At 34.1% G+C, this 20,808-nt stretch overlaps 1 protein-coding gene across 1 annotated transcript; it reads left to right on the forward strand.

Moving 5' to 3' along the window:
• Window positions 1-8,404: 8,404 nt before the first annotated feature.
• On the forward strand, window positions 8,405-19,649 carry LOC100779980 (LIMR family protein At5g01460). The gene is made up of 14 exons (XM_003529103.5): window positions 8,405-9,140; window positions 9,234-9,319; window positions 16,076-16,191; window positions 16,304-16,414; window positions 16,758-16,856; window positions 16,964-17,086; window positions 17,268-17,330; window positions 17,416-17,480; window positions 17,609-17,718; window positions 17,837-17,951; window positions 18,049-18,114; window positions 18,462-18,572; window positions 19,034-19,100; window positions 19,193-19,649. The coding sequence occupies exons 1-14, from the start codon at window positions 8,791-8,793 to the stop codon at window positions 19,238-19,240; spliced, it is 1,530 nt and encodes a 509-aa protein (XP_003529151.1). The 5' UTR covers window positions 8,405-8,790; the 3' UTR covers window positions 19,241-19,649.
• The last annotated feature ends 1,159 nt before the right edge of the window (window positions 19,650-20,808 follow it).

Here is a 20,808-nt window from a genome sequence, read left to right on the forward strand (position 1 = left end):
TTTGGTATAAGAAATTATTTCAGGTGAATGATAGAGCAATAGAAGTGTGAGAAAAACGAATTTGAATCATATAATTTAAATAAATAGTTAAAATTAAAATATAACTTAATTATAACATTTATTTTTCTCATCCACACATACTCTTGTCAAATATACAAAATAGTGATTTGATATCTTACGAGGTTTCTTTGAACTTTTCTCTGTCTCTATATATTGTTACCTCACTATTAGAAAACGCAGTTTCTACATCGGTGTAAAATGATGTTCTACATCGGTGGTCAACCGATGTTGAATAAGATGTCGTTGAAAGTTAAAAGTTTCAACATCGATCCCCAAATCACCATTGTAGAAAGACAACGTTTTCCACATCAGACCTAATGTACCCACTATCTTTGAAAAATGTTTATTGAAGACGTCGCTGATGTCATCAACGACTTAGAAAATATGTTATCTATGCCAATACTGATGTCGTGCCGGACGTTTGTTGAACATCGCAGTTTTTACAATGGTACTATCCTGACCACCAATGTAAAAATTACACCTTCTATATCGGTATTATATTCATAAACGATGTAAAAAAAAAGTATTTTTTCACATCGGTGCTCACTTAAGGACCGATGTAAAAAAATTTTATTTATAAGACCGTCATAAATACTATATCCTCGAAAATAGTTTTTTTAGTATTGTCTGTTTTTATACAATGTTAGACGTTGTCACTGTCACCATATAATACAATAGAGCATTATGCATCTATATTTATGTGGTTTATATTCCAATATGATAAAACTAAATAAATTTGACCACAATCATTATTGAAGCGGGTACATGTAGATATTTTAATATTGTATGCATGGACATGGAGCTTGGACCAGCTGAGGTCGACCTCACAATTCAAGTACTGACAAGTTCAAGCTAGTTCAATCGTCACAACAGAAGAATGCAACCTAGCTAGCTAGGAATTAGCCAGGATATATTTTTACTTGACTGTTTAATACTTCAACTTTTTATATTTATCTTAAGCTGGATTTTAATAAGATATGTTTTTGAAAATAATAACGTGTAAATAAAACTTTATCATATTTATTAATAAAAACACTGGTCCAAATTAAGTATAATGATATACCAAGAAAAAATGATGCACTCCTTGACGTTGATTGACATATTATTATGTTGAAGTTGAAAATTAATGAACTAAAGTACTACGATCACAAAATAATTATTAGATCACAGTACTTAGTTTATTAATGAACATAATTGTAAAAATTAATAAGTTAGACAATTTTTTTATCTCCCGTATTATTTTGTTTTAAAAATCACAAAATTTTAGTGAATTAATAAATCATTCATATTCCTCAGTTAACACGATTTCATTGTAGATTGTGTTTGTTTCATTTTGTACTATGCATGATGGGTGTGTTAGCAGGACTTGGTGGGTGCGCTACGGACTCGTTGTAATTGGTGGGTAGGTTATGATGAACTTGTTCGCGACAATGTCAATGTTAAACAAAATGAAGAAAAAAAAAACTTAAACATTGTTGCCAAAAATCATCTCCGGCGGTAACACATGTGGTTGATAGCTTGATTAGTTTTCATGTCTATAAAGCAGTGATGTGGTGTAGTTTGAAACATTAGTTTGATGACGATGACAATAAAAATAATGACAGAAAAATGAGGAACGAGACAAAAAAAATTATATGTAAAAAATAATAATGTTATATATCTTGATGTATCTAATAACCCTAAAGAATGGTGTAATGAATCATATAACTTAATAGTTTGCATTAAAATTTGACCTTTATGTTAGCCATATTTAGGTCAATATTGTTTTTATGACTTTAATAACATAATGAATATTTTTTTTAGCAAAATAACTTAAATATTGAATAAAATCAGGATGAAAAATGTTTTATAGTAAATGAGAGAAAATTTGAGGATTCAATTTACATAATTGAAATGAGATATCAAAATTGTACATTCACTTGAGCAATATACTATATTTTTTCTTACATAGCAAATTAACAATCCAACCATTAAAAAATACTGGATGAGATAAAAATTAAATACATCTGAAAGGTTCAATTAATGTCCAAAGACACACAATTGAAAGTAATATCATGCTATGCTTGTATGAAAATGATAATCAGGAAACCCTAGAAGCACAAAAGCATTAGCCAAATCCCAAAGAACCTTGGTCGAAATCTAACATATATTTGTTTGTTATAAAGTGACTTTTCCTTCTAAGAGCACGGCATGGACGGTGGATGAAAAATGGTCACATGGTGGGTTTGGCATTTTTGGTCGTCTTTAAGCCAATTACCTTATACTTATTTTCAATTTCTTTGTGCTTATTAGGCGATACTATGAAATTCTGAACTTGTCATTTACTCTATGTGTAGAAGACGTGAAGGAAAGAAATGTTGGTCACCATCAAAGTTTGAGAGACGAGGTTTTAAACGGTGAAAACTCAAAACCAATATCCAATTATGTAAGGGATAATGGTATTTTCATTCTTGTTTCTTTGTGGATTAATTGTTGGAAATAATTCAAGTCTCACATCGACTAAAAGTAATCACATATTATAATATATAAGTGAGAAATAACTCTCATCTCTTGAATTAGCTTTTGGGGTTGAGTTAGATTTAAAATTCACCTTCTAAGATTAATATTAAAAGCATAGCTTATTTCCATCTCTTTCTCCATTATAATTGCAAATCCTCTACCAAACAAATAGAACAATGCATATTTTTTCCCTTTTCTCTTTCATTTTCAGAGAGCATTCAAGCAAAACAGAATATTAATTATCGAAGAAAATTTATGTTACAAAAATCAGGCAACGAGTACTCGGTTTAGTTGCGCATATTTTCCACATTAATTCCTCGCAATGGTTGTCTTCTTTAGCTAGTACATCCGTACCATTCAAATTCAACCACAAAAGAATTCCGTACTATAGTGGTAAGTTTGCTTTTATTTGGGACGACCACTGTTCCACCATAACGCAATTTTAACGGAATTATTGTTTAGCATGTATTGTCGAAAATAAATTTCCTTTTATTTTTAGATGTATAATTAATATTATAAATTTATAAAAAAAAAACAAATATTTTTAAATATATAAATTATATTTCAAATTTGTACACTCTATCTAACCCACAATTCAATATCGTTTATAATTTAATGAAACTTGCAAAATTAAAATGAAACCTATAATATGTAATTTTTAATTAATTTTAACTGATAATATAAAATATTTTTAAAATAATATGTTAAAAAATGTCCTATAATATCTTCTCTGCAATTCAATATCAAACGCATGACTTCCACAAGGCAACGTGGCTGAAAGAGCCAATAGTTGTAGATCGCGTATCTCTTGATAATCTAAATTGTGGTGCAACACCACAACGGTCCCAATGAGAGGGCTCCACCAAACCTTACCATTTGCATGTGACATAAAAAGCCTAATATTATAATCACATCATTTTATATCTATAAAACTTAAACTTAAAATGATTATTATTTATTTTTATAATATTTAATTTATAATTTTTATTATATTAATTATTTTTAAATTAAAATATTTCTGATTAAAAGAAGAAACAAAACATATAGATAAATCATTAAAAAAGAAAAAGTATTAATGACAATAATAATTTTAGAAAAAAATTATAAATTCAGAATAAATTTAGGATTATCAATTAAATTAATCATTTTTTATTAATTTTGAAATTAAGTATATGCATCTTTATATATATATATATATAATAACAAAGTGAGTAATAAGGTAGCCTTTTTATTTATTTTTATAAATAAAAGACATTAATAGTAATACCTTGAGGAGAAACTCATGGATAGGCACAAACTCAACACATCATTCTTAGTTATAATCAAGAAGAATTTTACAACTAATAAAATAAATAAAAAAATCAGAATGTCAAGTAATTAAAAATAATTTTGATATTCTTTCTGTTTTTTTTCTAATCTTCTTCCTACGAGCAAAATTTCTTAAATAGAAAAATAAAACCTACCAAAATTTGATGTTTATGGTAATTTTTTATCAATATAAAAACATGCCAAAAATATTTTATAAAGTATTTTAGTAACATTTTCTTTTTTATGATAAGAAAAAGTTTAATCACTTACACAAACAACCTTATAAAAGAATACATAATTTAAATTATAGAAACAATTAAACACCTAATTTAAATAAATTAATAATAATGACAATAAATTGAAATAAAAATTTCTTTAAAAATATTTTGTTAATATATATTCATGTTTTCTATTAATGTTGAAGGTAAGTTGAAAACTTTTCATAGAAATTTAATTTTATGAAGTGCATGACATGCAGAAACGATTAAAAAAATATGTATAGCAGCAGGTTCAAAAAAGTGGAGCGTGAATTTTATTCTATTTACAATTATAATTAATTACTAATTTTTAAAAAGACAAAATTACAAATAAAAAGTTGAAAATTTAAACACGCTACACCTTAAATAACATGCCACTTCACATTGAGGATTTTTTTTTTAATTTTAACTTTTTATTTATAATTTTTCTTTTTAAAAATTATTAATTATAACTATAGTTTGATTTTAGTGTTAAACTTCTGATATATTTTATACACTGAATAGGTCTTTCTTTTATAAATATATTGAATATTAATATTAGAGTAATATTTATCAATCCTAATTAAAATTGTATTATGAAAATTAAAATTATAAATTCAACGGCAATAAAGTCTTACGATTGCTTAAAATCAATGTATTTTATTTGCATTAATAAATTTATTATTTAAAATAAAATACTCCACAATTTTACACCACCAAAATACATTATTTTAAAATTTATATTATATTTTCTAAATTCAAATTATAATCCTTTATATATTTCAATTTCAATGCAATTTAGCAAAAAATTAGGAAGAAGATTATATAATAAAACAAAAAGATTATGAAATTTAATTTGACTTAATATTCTGATTTTTTATTAGTTATTAAATTCCTATTGGTTATACTTAAAAATGATGTGTTGGGGTTGTGTCTATCTAATAGTTTCTCCTGCCTTGAGCTACTTTACAACTCTGTGAAGAGTTAAGGCATGTTTGTTTTGCCGTTTGGTTTTGTTGCAGTGTGCTTTTTAATGTAAATTCAGCGCATGAACAAAAATGCAAAGGGGGAGATGCGTTGGCCCAACTTTCGTTTGGTGCACCATCAATAGATTCTTAAAGATGCACTTAGTGTGTTGTTTTATTTCATTCACACTTTTTTTACATATACGTTAAATGAGGATCCTTTTTAATTTTACGTTGGATTTACATTAAACCTAGGCCTTTACAAGTGAGAAAGTTCCTTCTAAAATGATAACTTTTTAAAGTGTAAAAATGAATTAAACATATGTCTATTTTTAAATTAAAAATGAGTTGAATTGATGTAGAGCAACTATATTTTCACTTTTATATTTTTTTTAATTATTCATTTTGTTCTTATAATTTTTAAATTTATCCATTTTCGTCTTTATAGTTAATAAGTGAATATTTTAATTTTTAAAATTTAATAAGTGAATTTTTGAAATTTACATTTAAATTCTTAAAAGTTCCTGCAGTTAAATATTTTTAATTCTGAATTGAAACTGTAAATTTTTTTAAAAATTAAAATATAAACTTCAAAGATTAAAAAATTAATTTATTAATTATAGGGACTAAAAAAATAAATTTAAAAAGTATATAAATAAAATGAGTTATTAAACTTTTTTTATATATATAAAAAAGGCGTACGTGGAGACTTACATTCAAAGGAAATCTCATGTCTCAAAAAGAGCAATTCAATTATGCATTATTTGACGACATTAGACTGTCAAAAACATATGTCTCGTGCCGGACGTTTGTTATTAATTAATTAATAATAATAATAATAATTCAGAATAACTCTAAATTATAAGGTACACTATCTATTCATCAAAAAGAAAAAGGTACGCCATCTTACTCACTTTCAAAATATCATCGATTGAAATAAATATTTTGTAAAGGTTATAAATTAAGTTGCGCACGATTCAAATTTTAGAGTGACAATTTGCAATATTTTTCTCATAATAATTTTGGAAACAATTTGTTTTTTAGAAAAAGGATCATATCTTGAGAACCTAAAATTTTGTACACAGTCATTTAATTACAACTTATCATATAATAAATAATAAAAACATTTTATATTAGCAATACATAGATATTAAAATAATTCAAATGATATTTGTAATTAAATGATTTTATAAAATTATTTTATATTATCAATACATAAATATTAAAAAAATTATCTGTAAGAAAACATGTTACTATAGAGTTTGTAATATTCACACAATTTATCCAATAAATTGAGTTAGACTAGATTCCAGAATAGTTATATGTTGGTCACATGACCGAATATGCTAAATTTTAACCTAAAATTAATAGAGTAGTTATTTTGTAGACATTGAAAATCTGTTAAGTTATATTTTATTGTTGAACAAAATTCTGTTAAGTGTTGAAACTATTCTTATAGAAGCGTTTTGCTTGAAGCATACGAAGTGTCCCTGGAGAACTCCCCACAACACAACTTAGCAATGAATGAGTTAGTTCTGCCTATGCGCTTGGAAAAGCCATGCACAAATCTTCCATCTCCCATGCATGCATGCATGCGTGCATCTGTTTAGGCACAGCCAAGTCAACCTTGAGGTTGAGCGCGGCAATTAAAGAAAATGCTAAGTACGTATTTCAATTGTGATAGAGTGGGTGCAAATAAATTAAAGAAAAAAAATATATGACCTATCGGATCACCAATTCAACCTCTAAATTCGTTAAGTCAAATGGGTTTCATTATAACAAAATGAAAAGTATTTCAATTGTGATAGAGAGGGTGCAACAAAATATACAACATACATATGTTTTTGTTGTGTGCTTTACACAAGAGAGACACATTTTGTTGTATATATATTTTTTTACCCTTGTAGCAATAGAAATATGTTTCCATTGTATAAGAAGGATATTTTGAGAACAAAATATTTTTAAAACCCATGGGATGTAAATAGGAAAAGAAGAGGTGAGAATAGCAATTTAACATAATAAATGGGCCCAATGATTTTGTGTTGAGTAGTTTTGTTTAGATGAATCCAATAAATATTTATTGAAAAAAGAAAGGGTTTTTTAGGTGCAGACATGTTATTTGTGCATCTAGCAATAAAATAAAATTTCAAAAATGCCCTTAAATATTTTTTCTTCCTTTTAAGTAATTTTTTTATATAACTTATGGATTTATTAATTCGTAAGTTTTATATAACTTACAGATTGATTAATTAGTATGTGTTATAGGAATTACGTAATCCGTATAACTCATACGGATTAATTAGTTATTGTTTATTTAAAAAATAAATAATAACTATTTATAAACAAAAAATAAAATAATATATTTACAATTAAAAAAATTATTATTTAAAAACATAATTCAAAATAATATTTTTTTTATTTAAAAATTAAAAAATAAATATTATAAAAAACAAAATAATATATTTATAATTAAAAAAAATTACTATTTAAAAACATAATTCAAAATAATCTTTTTTATATAAAAATTAAACAGTAACTATTTAAAAAAAAAAACAAAATAATATATTTATATTTAATAAAAAAAATAACTATTTAAAAACAAAAATCAAAATAATATTTTTATAAATAAAACATTTACTATTAAAACAATAAATAAAACTAATTTATTAATAAATTAGAAAAACATACGGATTAACTAATTCGTATAACTCACCTATAATCCGTATGTATTATATGGATGTCAAATACGATCTTAAACCATGAAAAACAAAGAAGAGAATCTTACCTTGACAGTGGAAAAGCACAAGGTGGCGTAGATGGCCTGAACGAAGTCAATGAAGGCTGACGATAGCAGCGACGTGGTAGCGATAACGTAGAGACGAAGGAGGAAGAATCTGCATTGCGGTGGAAACATGTTTGAAATGCGCAAGGGAAATGAGAGGGAAAGAGTTTTTAAAATTCAAGTGAATTACATTTTTACCACTTCACTTAAATTGTTGGGTGCACATGACAACAACCTAAAAGAAAAGAACATACAAGCTTGTCACCCTTGCTCCTTAACTAGATTGTGGGATTGATTCTTTCTTGGACACTAAGTTACGATATTTAGGAGAATCTTACCTTTAGTAAACCATACAGTATTAAGAGGTTTAGTCCGGCTCACAAATCTAAATATTACTAATAAATTATAAGGAGTTAGTTTTTCTATTTTCAAAAGTTAAATAATCCAATTGCTTAATTCAACACAAATTTTCAACTAAAATTATATTTTAATACAAAATTAACCAAGACTTTGTTATGTAAGAAAATTAAGGAAGAGGGATGGGGTTTCGATCTCAAAGACTAAGAAAACATTTATAGAAGTATTTATATTTACCTTAGTCCAACTCAGCATCACCAATTCCCCTCCCTTTATTATTTGGAGTACAGCCTGGTTTGAATTTCGCTTGCAACAGCAAACCACCCCATTCGAAATTACTCCCATACCCCAAACAGTTTCCTCCTCACCCCTCTCCCATCGCCAACGGTCACGAGGATACAACAGTAAATTTGACCTCACACCTCAAAACCACCACCGCTAACTGTAGCAAAAAACCACCACCGGAACAAAACCAAATACCTCCTCTCCCTCTCTCCTCATTTTCTCTCTCTAAACCAGATCCGAACAAGCCCTAACCCTAATTCCCAATCCCACTCATTCCTCTGATACGATCGTTTCGAAGATGGGCGATTTCAACCTCGCCCTGGTGATCGTGGCGGTGGTGGTGTGCGTGATCGTGTTCCTGGTGAACGTGTACCTCCTCGTGAACTACCAGCACCCCGATGACGCCAACCAGGCCTACTTCCCCAAATTCGTCGTCGTTTTGGGCCTCTCCGTCGCCGCCATCTCCATCCTCATGCTCCCCGCCGACGTCGCGAATCGCCAGGCCTGCCGCCACGCGATCTACAACGGCGCATGCAGCCTCACGCTCCCCATGAAGGACCTCTGGCTCGCCGTCTACATCCTCGACGCTGTCCTCGTCTTTTTCGTTATCCCCTTCGCCATGTTCTTCTACGAGGGCGACCAGGACAAGTACGAGTTTTTTTTCTTTTCTTTCGTTGGTTGCTTCAAAATATCACCATTTGAATGAAATGTTGTATTGGTTTGTGGCTTTGTTGTGTGCAGGAGTGTGGGGAAGAGGATTAAGAGTGCGTTGATGTGGATGGTCACCACGGCTATAGTGTGCGCCCTCGTTCTGGGAATTTTGTATGGTATGGTTCCTTCTCACTTGCTCTGTGTGCGCGCATTGTGCTTTAGGCTTTATAGTGTGTTTGGATAACACCTAAGAATCAATTCTATTCCTCAAAATCATGGTGGTGCCGTGAAAATGTAGAAGCAACTATTTTTTGCTTTGCCTTTACCATGAAAAAAGTCATTGATTATTTCTCACTATGAATCTAATCCAAACACACTATTATTTGAAGTGTGTTATCAAAGATTAGGGATTGTGGAAAATTGGAAATGGGGACCTTGGGTGGTTAGATTAGATGATGGGTGTTTTGGTTGTGCGGTTTCTTAAAATGGAAAGGAAAGGTGGGTGTCGTGTGATTAGTGCTTGTGGAGGAATAATTAGAACTAGAGAGAGAGTGGGGTTTATCACATTTGCGGGGAGTTATTGGGTTGTTCTTTGTAGTGATGGTAGGGTGAAGGTTTCCGAGATTTTGTGAATGAAGCAGTATTGGGTGCTGTGGTTCTTGATGTAGGATGATAGACCAGGATTGTTGGACTAACTAAATTATGGGAAGTGAGAAACTTGGTGTGTTTGCTACAATTGTCAATATTGGGTGGTTGGATAATGGATTGGATTTGTTTGAAGGCCATTTTTGTAGAACAATCTCTTAACTTTAAAAGATGTGGTTTTTGTGTGGAAAAATAGGGGATGTTACATAGAAGTGGAGAGTGAAAATCAATCTGAATAATTTGCAGGGTTTTTCTGTAAAGGAAGTAGGGAAGTGCTGCTTACCAAAGTTTTGTTCTTTACAAGTAAGGAGTAATGTCTAAGTGATGATGGATTAGGAGGGTTTGTAGTGGATTATTGGTAAGACAATAGGGGCAGGGGTTAAGCAAGGAGAACTTAAATTGTTGGTTTGTCTTTGTAGCAATAATAGTGCACACTGCATTGCTAGCAGGATCTGTTTAAAAGTTTATGTGAGTGAAATTGTGTTAGGCATTGTGGTTTCTATTATAGGACAGAGAGGCAGGAAGGAGTCATGGACTTTGATGCAGAACCAGAAAACAAAATATCGTAGATATTGTGAATGAAACAGGGAGACCTTGATTGAATTGAAAAGATAACAAGAACAAAGAAAAAACAGACGGGAATGGGTACCCAGTCTGTCCCAAAGCCAAGCTCCTCTATACAAAATGATAATAATCCCCAAAAAACAGAAAATGCTCCCCCTTCTCTCCAAATCTGTTACTAATAACCGTAAAGATAACAAAAGGCAAAATATCTAACTCCCCACCCCAAAATGCCCATTCACTAACAATTATGACCAAATCACCCTTCTAATGTCCTTTCCTCACGTAAACACGCCCCCACCTTCCTTGGTTGCCTTCGTGTACTAAAGGCTCACGTAACTCTTCACCAATGGTTGTATCAATACCTCCCCCTTGAGCAATTTGTCTTGTCCTCAAGACAAAGAGTAGGAAATTGGCTCCGGATTGAGATTTCATCCTCCCATGTTGCTTCGTCCACTGACTTCCCTTTCCATTGAATCAACCACTGTTTCAATCTTTCTCCATGCTTGATCACTCTCCTAGAAGCTAAAACAGCTTCAGGTTCGATGATGTCAGCTCTATCATCTTCCAGCCCAGTAGGTAAGTCTGCTTCTGCCTCATAATTTCCCACTACCTTCTTGAGTAAGGACACATGAAACATGGGATGAATTCTTGAAGTGGGAGGAAGTTGCAGTTTGTAAGCCACTTTCCGAATCTTTTCTAGTATTTTAAACGGCCCATAATACCTTGCACTGAGTTTAGGACTAATTCTAGCCATGACTGAATGCTGCCTGTGTTGTTTAAGCTTTAAAAACACCATATCTCCTACTTCAAACTCCCTTTCCTTTCTGTGCTTATCCGCCTGGGTTTTCATGCGATCTTGGACCCTTACTAAATGTGTTTTTAACTGTCTCAATGCCTCGTCACGATCAATTAACTCCCTCTGAGCTGATTCTACTCTCACTTCCCCTGGAATGCACGGTATAATCTTGGGATGTTCACGACCGTACACCACTGCAAAAGGAGTAGTCCCTATAGACTCTTGGTGCGTGGTATTGATCCAGAATTCTGCCTAGGACAACCAAAGGGACCAATTTTTAGGCTGGTCGGTAATGAAACAACGCAAATAGGTTTCAAGACACCTATTTGTGACTTCGGTCTGTCCATCCGTTTGCGGATGGTAAGCTGTACTCATCTTGAGCATTGTTCCCTGTAACTTAAAAATTTCCTTCTTAAACAAACTCATAAATAAAGGATCTTTATCACTCACGAGAGATTTTGGAACTCCATGTAGCCTCACTACTTCCCTTACGAAAATCTCAGCAATTCCCTTGGCAGTATAAGGGTGTTTCAATGGAACAAAATTGCTATATTTGGTCAGCCTGTCCACAACAACCAGAATAGCTTCATAGCCTCTCGAGCGAGGCAACCCTGTGATAAAATCAACTGATACATCCTCCCAGACCTGTTCTGGAATAGGAAGAGGTTGCAGCAATCCTCCAGGTGAGGTAGGACTATACTTCTGACGCTGACAAATGTCACAAGCTTGCACAAACTGTTTGACATCTTCTTTCATACCTTTCCAAAATAAATTGGAAGCCAACCTCCGATATGTCCTATAAAAACCCGAATGACCAGCTTGAGGAGTAGAATGAAATTCCTCTAGTAACTTCTGAATCCAAGGAGATTTCTCATGCATCACCAACCTTCCTTTATAAAGCAGCACTCCCTGATTATAGGAGAAACCAGTATGGGCCTCTTTATCCTATTGCAAATCAGAAATAACATTTTTCCAGTGGGTATCTTGCTGCACCTCATGAGTCAACTGCTGCCAATCTAACCACTTAGGATAATAGATCATATTAGTCAATTCGGCATCCTCCAAACTCCTTGACAGGGCATCAGCTCCTTTATTCTCGTTCCTAGGCTTATAAATTATCTCAAAATTATACCCCATCAACTTGGCCAACCAATTTTGTTGATTACCTGTTAAAACCCTTTGACTTAGCAACTGTTTTAAACTCCTCTGATCTGAAAACACAGCAAATTTCCTTCCTAACAGGTGTGTCCGCCAATGTTGGATAGCAAGGACGACTGCCATCAACTCTTTCTCATAGGCAGATTTAGATAAATTCTTCCCACCCAATGCCTTACTGAAATATGCAATTGGTTGGCTGTTTTGCATCAGGATTGCTCCAATTCCTGTTCCCGAAACATCGCATTCTAACTCAAACTGTTCTTCAAAATTTGGCAATCTCAACACTGGTGCCTTCGTCATACGCTTCTTCAAAGCATCGAATGCTTGTTGAGCCAAAGCACCCCATTTAAATCTATTTTTTTTTTGTTAGAACAGTCAGTGCTCGTGCAATCTTACCATAATCCCTTATAAACTTCCTATACTAGCCCGTGAGGCCTAGGAAGCCTCTGACCCCCTTCACATTCTTTGGTCTAGGCCACTCAAGAACACTTTTCACTTTGGCAGGATCAACCGCCACTCCCTGCACAAAGATGATATGACCCAAGTATTCAACTTGTTCTTGGCCAATAGTGCATTTCTCATGTCTCGCAAACAACTTGTTGTGCCTCAAAACTTCCAGAACCTGCTGAAGCAGTTGCAAGTGCTCTTGCCATCCTTTGCTGTACACAAGGATGTCATAAAAAAAAACCAACACCCCTTTTCTTAAATAATCTCTGAAGACATCATTCATCAAAGCTTGGAAGGTAGATGGAGCATTCATCAGCCCAAAAGGCATTACAAGGTACTCGTAATGGCTCTCATGGGTTCTAAACGCTGTTTTAGGTATGCCTTTGGTCCTCATACACACCTGGTGATATCCTGAGCTCAAATCCAGTTTACAAAAATACTTAGCTCCCTGTAACTCGTCCAGTAATTCTTCGATAACAGGAATTGGGAATTTGTCAGGTATTGTAACCCTATTCAGTGCCCTAAAATCCACACACATACGCCACTTATTGTTCCTCTTCTTAACCAAGATGACTGGACTGGAATAAGCATTCTGGCTATATCGGATATGACCATTCGCCAACAACTCTTTCACCTGTCTCTCTATTTCATTCTTGTGGAGGTGTGGATACCGATAGGGTCTTACATTAATTGGAGCCACTCCTGGTTGGAGAGTGATATTGTGCTCACGAGCTCGTGGGGGAGGCAAACCAGTGGGTTCCTTGAAAACCTCGGCAAATATCTCTAGAATACTCTCCAAAACTGCCTGCGGTTCCCCCTTCACTCTATTCTCCTGAACCTCTTTTGTCCCTTCCATTAAATGGCACAATGAAATAAATTTGAGTTCTCCTGGTTGGAGACCCATCAAAACTTTCTCTCCCTGGAAGTATTAATCTTCATAATCTGCCTTCTCCAGTCCACACGCATTTCCCCTAAAGAACTTAGCCACGCCATTCCCAAAATCAAATCGATGTCCTCCAGATCAAAAAGATAAGCGTCAACCACAAAACAACATCCATTAACCTCCACCGTTAATTCGTGACAAACCTCACAAGTCAGAGTTTTGTGACCATCACCCAGCAAGATTCACATGCTCCTCGTTTCCTCCCACTTCCATCCCATAGCCTCCACTAACTTCCGAGAAATAAAGTTATGGGAAGTGCTGTTGTCGACAAGTATAAAGAGGGGAACTCCACCTTTTTGAGGGATTGACGAAATTCCTCCAAAGCGGTCCCCTCCAATGGCTTCAAGCTCGCACTCGCCTTCGATTTCTCACTCTCCTTCTGTCCCACCGAGATCTCACCTCCATCTTCGTCTCCATTCCTCCTAAAACCTCGAGATATGGCCTCCATTAGTTTTGTCTGTTGCTCCGATTGTTTCTGCAGCTGGTCCATAATCGATTTGCTTTCTGCTGCCTTAAGATGCAGTTCCACAATTGATGATCGAACCCAATCCAGCTCTCCTACGTGAATCATGCGTGCCTCCATTTCCGCTGATTCCTGTCGTTGATTCTTCTTTTTCTGATTCCTAGTTGTGGGCATCCACAAATGAGAATATATCCGGCAGGTCGGACCAAATTGATGCAGAACCAGAAAACAAAATATCGTAGATATTGTGAATGAAACAGGGAGACCTTGATTGAATTAAAAAGATAACAAGAACAAAGAAAAAACAGACGGGAATGGGTACCCAGTCTGTCCTAGAGCCAAGCTCCTCTATCCAAAATGATAATAATCCCCAAAAAACAGAAAATGCTCCCCCTTCTCTCTCCAAATCTGTTACTAATAACCGTAAAGATAACAAAAGGCAAAATATCTAACTCCACACCCCAAAATGCCCATTCACTAACAATTATGACCAAATCACCATTCTAATGTCCTCTCCTCACGTAAACACGCCCCCACCTTCCTTGGTTGCCTTCGTGTACTAAAGGCTCACGTAATTCTTCACCAATGGTTGTATCAGAATCAGACTTGGTGAGACAAAAAAAGAAGTTATTGAAAATTTCAACTCATTAAACCTGTTTCATTTCCTGGACAATGTTCACTTTTTAATGTAGGTTGGCTTGGAAATGGAACACATACGTAAAGACTTTCTACATAAAATAAACAATTAAAATATTGAAAATTATATTTATAGGTGTAAACAATACTATATAATTCATAATCATCTTAAAGAGTTAAAGTCATGATTCAGAATTTAGTCATTCTTTCAAGAAGGTTAGTCATTTTTGTTCGTCATTTCAAATTTATTAAAGATCAATGTTGTTAATGGCGGATGGCGGTTCACGGCGGAAAGTCAAAAATCCACCATATAAATATGGCGGATGGCGTAGCGGAAAATGGCGGATGTCATGGCGGACAAAAAAAAAAAACATATATATAAACTCATTGAAATTGAAAAAAACAAAGGATTGCATTCAAATAAACTAAAAAAGTTTCATGAGTTCATACAATAATCAAATACCAACACTAAATAAACTCATTAAAGAGTTCAAATAAACTCAGCCATTTAAAAGAGGAATGAACAGAAAAAAAAAATTGTGGTGTCAAATACGAAAAAAAAAATGGGACTGTTAAAAGTAAAAAGGGGTGTCAAATAGCAAAAGGAAAAAAAAAGCTGCAGACAGAAAACAGGGGGTGTCAAACAGCAAAAATAAAACTAAGAAAACCTACGTCTTCTTCTTCGCGACAGCTTCGTCTTCTCTGCGTGAACTTTTCGCTGCAGGCCGCCGTTCGTGACAGGTGCGTCGCTGCCGGAGCTCGTCGCCGCCGTTCGTGCCGGTGCGTCGCTGCCGGAGGTCGTCGCGGCTGCGTGCGCGTGTGGGGTGCGGGAGGGACGCGGCTGGTGCAGGGGAGGCTCGCGGTTGGGTTCTCTCTTAGATGGAAGGTTGTTCTGAATCACAGAGCTGTGCTGGAGGGTCTTTTAGCTGGATGAATAACCGGGTAGGGTTGGGTCGGGTCAGCCCAACTCCTACCGCGGACAAAAAGCAAAAAAAAAACGCCATTTTCCGCCACTCCGCCATAACCGCCACGACCGCCATGGCTATGGCGGCCGCCATCCCAAACGCGCCACGCCACCGCTATTCGGTGGCGTTTTTTCGAAAAACCGCCATGAAAATCCGCCCTGGCGCCGCCATGGCCGCCATTTAACAACACTGTTAAAGATAAAGATACCATACAATCCACCTACAATCTTGAGTAAATACGTCAAATCTGATGTGGTTTAATATGAGCTTTAAACTGTGTTTGTTTATGCTTCTATTCCATGATTGATATATTAGGGCTGGTTGGTAAGGTGGACTTTACTATTAGGCATCTCTCTTCATCCACAACTTCATTTCCTAGCACATGGACATTCAGTAGTGGTCAACCTTGTATTGGAAGTGATGCCCATCAGGTGTTTTTCTGCACTAGTTTTTTGTTTTTCTTTTGGCTAGTTTTGTTGTTGTCAGAGATAATATTTTTGCTGTTGCTCATTCTCCTTTTTTCCCCCATTGTCCTCAAACCAGTGTTCAGCATTCTCTGCTAGTCCTTCATCAGAGAAAACATGGACCATGCGTACTACCTTTCCAGAATATGTTGTTGCACTTGCTACTATTGTTGGATCTGTGCTTTTTGCTGTAAGCTCATTCTTCATAAAATTTAATTTAACTGTTTCAATTTTCCTGCTTCTTATTTGGCATAGGTTTTTAGGCTTGTTTGGTTAACATTATTGTTTTTGATGAATAAATACTCTTCTGGCTATACTTTTTTCTTTAAGTGTGAGACTGAGTGAATTAGAATACTGCATTATACTATTCTCTTTGGCAATTGAGCTTTTGTTGGATATAATAAAATAAAAATACTGAGTGAAAGCAGTCTCGTAATGGATTTATTTAAGTAAGCCTTCCATTCTAAATCACATTAAGCGCTAGTTGTCCTATTCTTGATATTTAACCATTGTTTTCTCACTGTTCAATCCAGATATTTGGTGGTGTTGGTATTGCCTGTCTTCCATTAGGACTTATATTTTCATTTATTCGGCGTCCAAAGGCTGTTATCACTCGCTCGCAGTATATCAAGGTGCTATATTGTTACTGAAGGAGATATATTAAATTGTTGATTATGTGTGTATTTGGTTACATGATATGCCATACTATATTTATGGTGCTCCTGGCTGGTTACTGTAGGAAGCCACTGAACTGGGTAAAAAAGCAAGAGAACTAAAAAAAGCAGCTGAGGCACTACATCAGGAAGAAAGAAGTGGTTCAAAGGGTAGAAAGTTTCGTAAAAATGTGAAGGAAGTTGAGAAGGTAAACAACAAATATTGGTGATTTATCATATAAATTTCCCGAAACAGGTGTTAGCTTGGGCTTTCCATGTAATAATTTGATGCATGCTGTTATAGTTTGTGGTAGAAAGTATACAGTTGCTGAAGTATTCATAGTTGCGTGATAGTAGTTATTTACTAATCCATCTCACATAATTTTCTAGGAGTTGTTTCAATTAGAAGAAGATGTAAAGCTTCTTGAAGAGATGTATCCACAAGGGGAAAAGGTCAGTAATGAAATTTCTAACTTTCTAATTCAGGCATAATCAATGTGTAATTTTTTTCCCTCTGACTAAGCTTGCATGAACACAGGCTGAGACAACATGGGCTCTAACAGTTCTTGGTTACCTGGCAAAATTTGTTTTGGGAATTTTAGGGTAAGCTATAATGTATGATGCATAATGAATAATGATGCTTTGAACTGTTGCACATAGTTTTACAAAGATTGCTTACTTTAACAGGTGTTATGTTTCTTATCTAACCTAAAATTTTAAAATTGTAACAGGTTGATTGTTTCAGTGGCGTGGGTCACTCATATAATTATCTACCTATTAATTGATCCTCCACTTTCTCCTTTCTTGAATGAAGTTTTCATTAAGCTAGATGATGTCTGGGGTATGTTGGAAGGCTCAGGCTATTTTTCTTTCCTTCAGTTATGTATAATAATTGATACATTATATGTAATATTCATTCAGTTAATCTAGATGATATATGCAATTTGTTCTTTCATCAGGTCTTCTTGGCACTGCTGCATTTGCATTTTTCTGCTTCTACCTTCTCCTTGCTGTGATTGCTGGTGCCATGATGCTTGGACTGAGACTAGTATTCATTACTATACATCCCATGAAGTAATAAAATTGTGCTGACAGATTTATCATTTTTCTCTCCATTTTTGGTAGTTTGTTATCCCTTTTGTATCTTATAATGTGATCATATCTCTGGCAGGTGGGGAGGAACTCTCATGAACTCTTTTCTGTTTAATGTGGGCCTTATTCTTCTTTGTTCCATTAGGTCAGTATAGTCTGTACTGTACATTCCAAATGGGATGTTATCTGTATTGAAGTTAAAGTTTCTACCTGTGAGTGTTATCTGTATTGCTTTTGGTTACATATTGTATGAAGAGTTTCACAAAAGTGGAAATTTAAAATGGGGATACTATTATATGTTGGGCTTTGACTTTCCCCTTTGAAATTATTAAATTTGGTAGTGGAAAGGAAAATTAAGTCATTGTTTGTGCAGCATAACAAATGCTTTGGAGTATAGCGCATAGTGTTCTATTTAAAGCATAAGGCACTTGTTATGTTGTCATGATAATGTGATGCTGTACAGCTCAAAGTTCTATTGTTTTACCTTTTCAGTGTGATCCAGTTCTGCTCCACAGCATTTGCCTACTATGCTCAAGCAACTGCAGCCCAGGAAATATTTGGCCACACTTTGGAGTCTCTTCGAGGAATTAAATATTTGTACAAGTGAGTCAATCGGGATTTCTTCTGCCTCTCTTGCTCTGCCTTATACTGGGGCAAAAATGGTCCCTTCCTTTTGCTAAGTTGTAGATCTAGAGCACACAATGGGTCGACCGTCTTATTGTTCCAATATGAATTCAAACAAATCTCATATTTTCAGTTGAAGTTCTATGAGGAATCATGCTTCACATACTCATCATTGACGAACTAAAATATTTAATAAGTAGGGTGTTGGATTGGATAATGCGTGCAGTAAATTGATGTGACATGTTATAGATCCAACAGATTGTAGATTTTTTATTTTTTTTTTATATTTTTCGGGTGTAAGCAGCATAACCTGCCTATCCAGGTTGTTTCCTTTATCGTTATCCTTGGCGAATTTAAGATGAGGACCTGTAAACTTCGCATAACTATAATTTGGTAGAAACAGTTTAATATAGTTTGATTTACTGGTTATCACATTACAGGTACAATGTATTCCAAATTGCATTTGTTGTTTTGGCTGGATTGACCTTTGTGTATTACGCTGCCTTTGTAAGTTTACCTCTGCTTAGTTTTTTTCGCTTATTTTTCATGTATATTAATATCTTGCTGGTACTAAAAGGTTTTTAATATGGAAATATCAGGGATGGAGAAGAAAAAAGCCTAGTGGCAGGTTCCAATTGTCTACATGAGGTATGGCGTAGCCTGGAAAAGCACTTTCTGGAGTGAGCCATCGGGGATTCCTTGCATCATTTTAGAGTGTTTTTAATATTTGGATGTGTTTTGGCCTAGAGTTGTTTTATGTTGAAAGCTATAGAGCAAGCTGATCATCATCTGAGTAGAATAATCTGATACGGTCGAATCATTAGTTGGGTGCTAGTGCTGCAACTTTGGCCTTTGCCTCTTCTGTTGCCGTTGTATGTATTATTCCTTTGATTGTGTTACATCCCACTCGTTATGTAATTAAACTGTTATTACGTGTATGCAAAGAGTACTGGATTCCTTCAATACTGCGAGGTAACACAACCCTTGCCAAATAGAAGTTGTACGAGCAGGGTAGTTTTTTTTTTTTTTAATGATCATACTTGTTTTTGTACTTCATTCATTCTTTGTGTGATAGGTTTCTTAGTAGAGCTTTCAGATTGTGTATTACCGTTTTGAAGTTCTTTTGCATTTGATGTTTATGTAGCCACCTTTGTTTTTAGCTGAAGTGGTTATATACTCTCCCTTCTCTATGGAGTAGCTACATACTTTCACTACATTTGATATTCAATTTCTTCGAGTATATCATTGTATTTTTATAATGAATTCAACAATTACATCTTACCATAGTCGTGAATATTTTAGTCATTATCAGTATTTTTTCTGGAAATCTTAATAATCATCATTCATTGAATTTGAGAATAACCGTGTACACGTTTTAGTACAACCCACTTTAAAGAATAATGTTAGTTGGATGCAACTGTAATTCAAACATATCATAAATAAATTAAAGTGGGTTGTACTTATGTTATCTGAGAAACACATAATCTTGCAGTATAATTGTGAATTGGATTGGTTACCATTCCGATGCGGCAACATGTGTACTAATATCACACGCAGGAGAGCAATTTTTTCCCGGCAAGGACCAGGTAATAGAAACTCTCTAGGGTATTTCTTTGGACACTCAGCAATTTTGATGGGACACCCAACACCCTAGATAAAATGGCTAAAACATCTTTCATCCTATTAATATAAATACGGCTACAGTGCGCGTCTGTATAATTCTGCCGCAGTGTTTCTTCTTCCTGCGTGTTGTGTTTCTTTCTTCTTGTGGTGATTTTCTTCATTCTCCTTTAGCTTCTTCGTCCTTCAAGTACGTTGTAGTCTCTTTCATTCTCCAAGTGGTTCATGGTTCTTTCTCATTGTGGTTCTTCTTCTTCTTCTTTCACTTCCCGCATGACTGTGGTTCTTCTTTCCTCCTTCTTCCTCCACTTCCCACATTATTGTGGTTCTTTTTCTTCCTCTTTTTTGTGTTGTTTCACTCCATTGATGCTTCTTCTTCTTCTTCCTTTGTGGATGCTGGATGTCGTTTTGGATGTTATTGATATTGGTTTGATGTTGTTATTTGAAGTAATGTCGTAAACAAAAATGACATTTTTCTAAAAAAACCTCATATGAATTTTATAATTTTTTCTAATTTATATGTTAAGTATTGATTTTATTTATAAAAAATATATATTAGTTATTACTAAGATTAGATTAAATTGTTAAAATTAAG

Source organism: Glycine max, chromosome 7, assembly GCF_000004515.6.
Source record: "Glycine max cultivar Williams 82 chromosome 7, Glycine_max_v4.0, whole genome shotgun sequence".
NCBI lineage: Eukaryota > Viridiplantae > Streptophyta > Magnoliopsida > Fabales > Fabaceae > Glycine > Glycine max.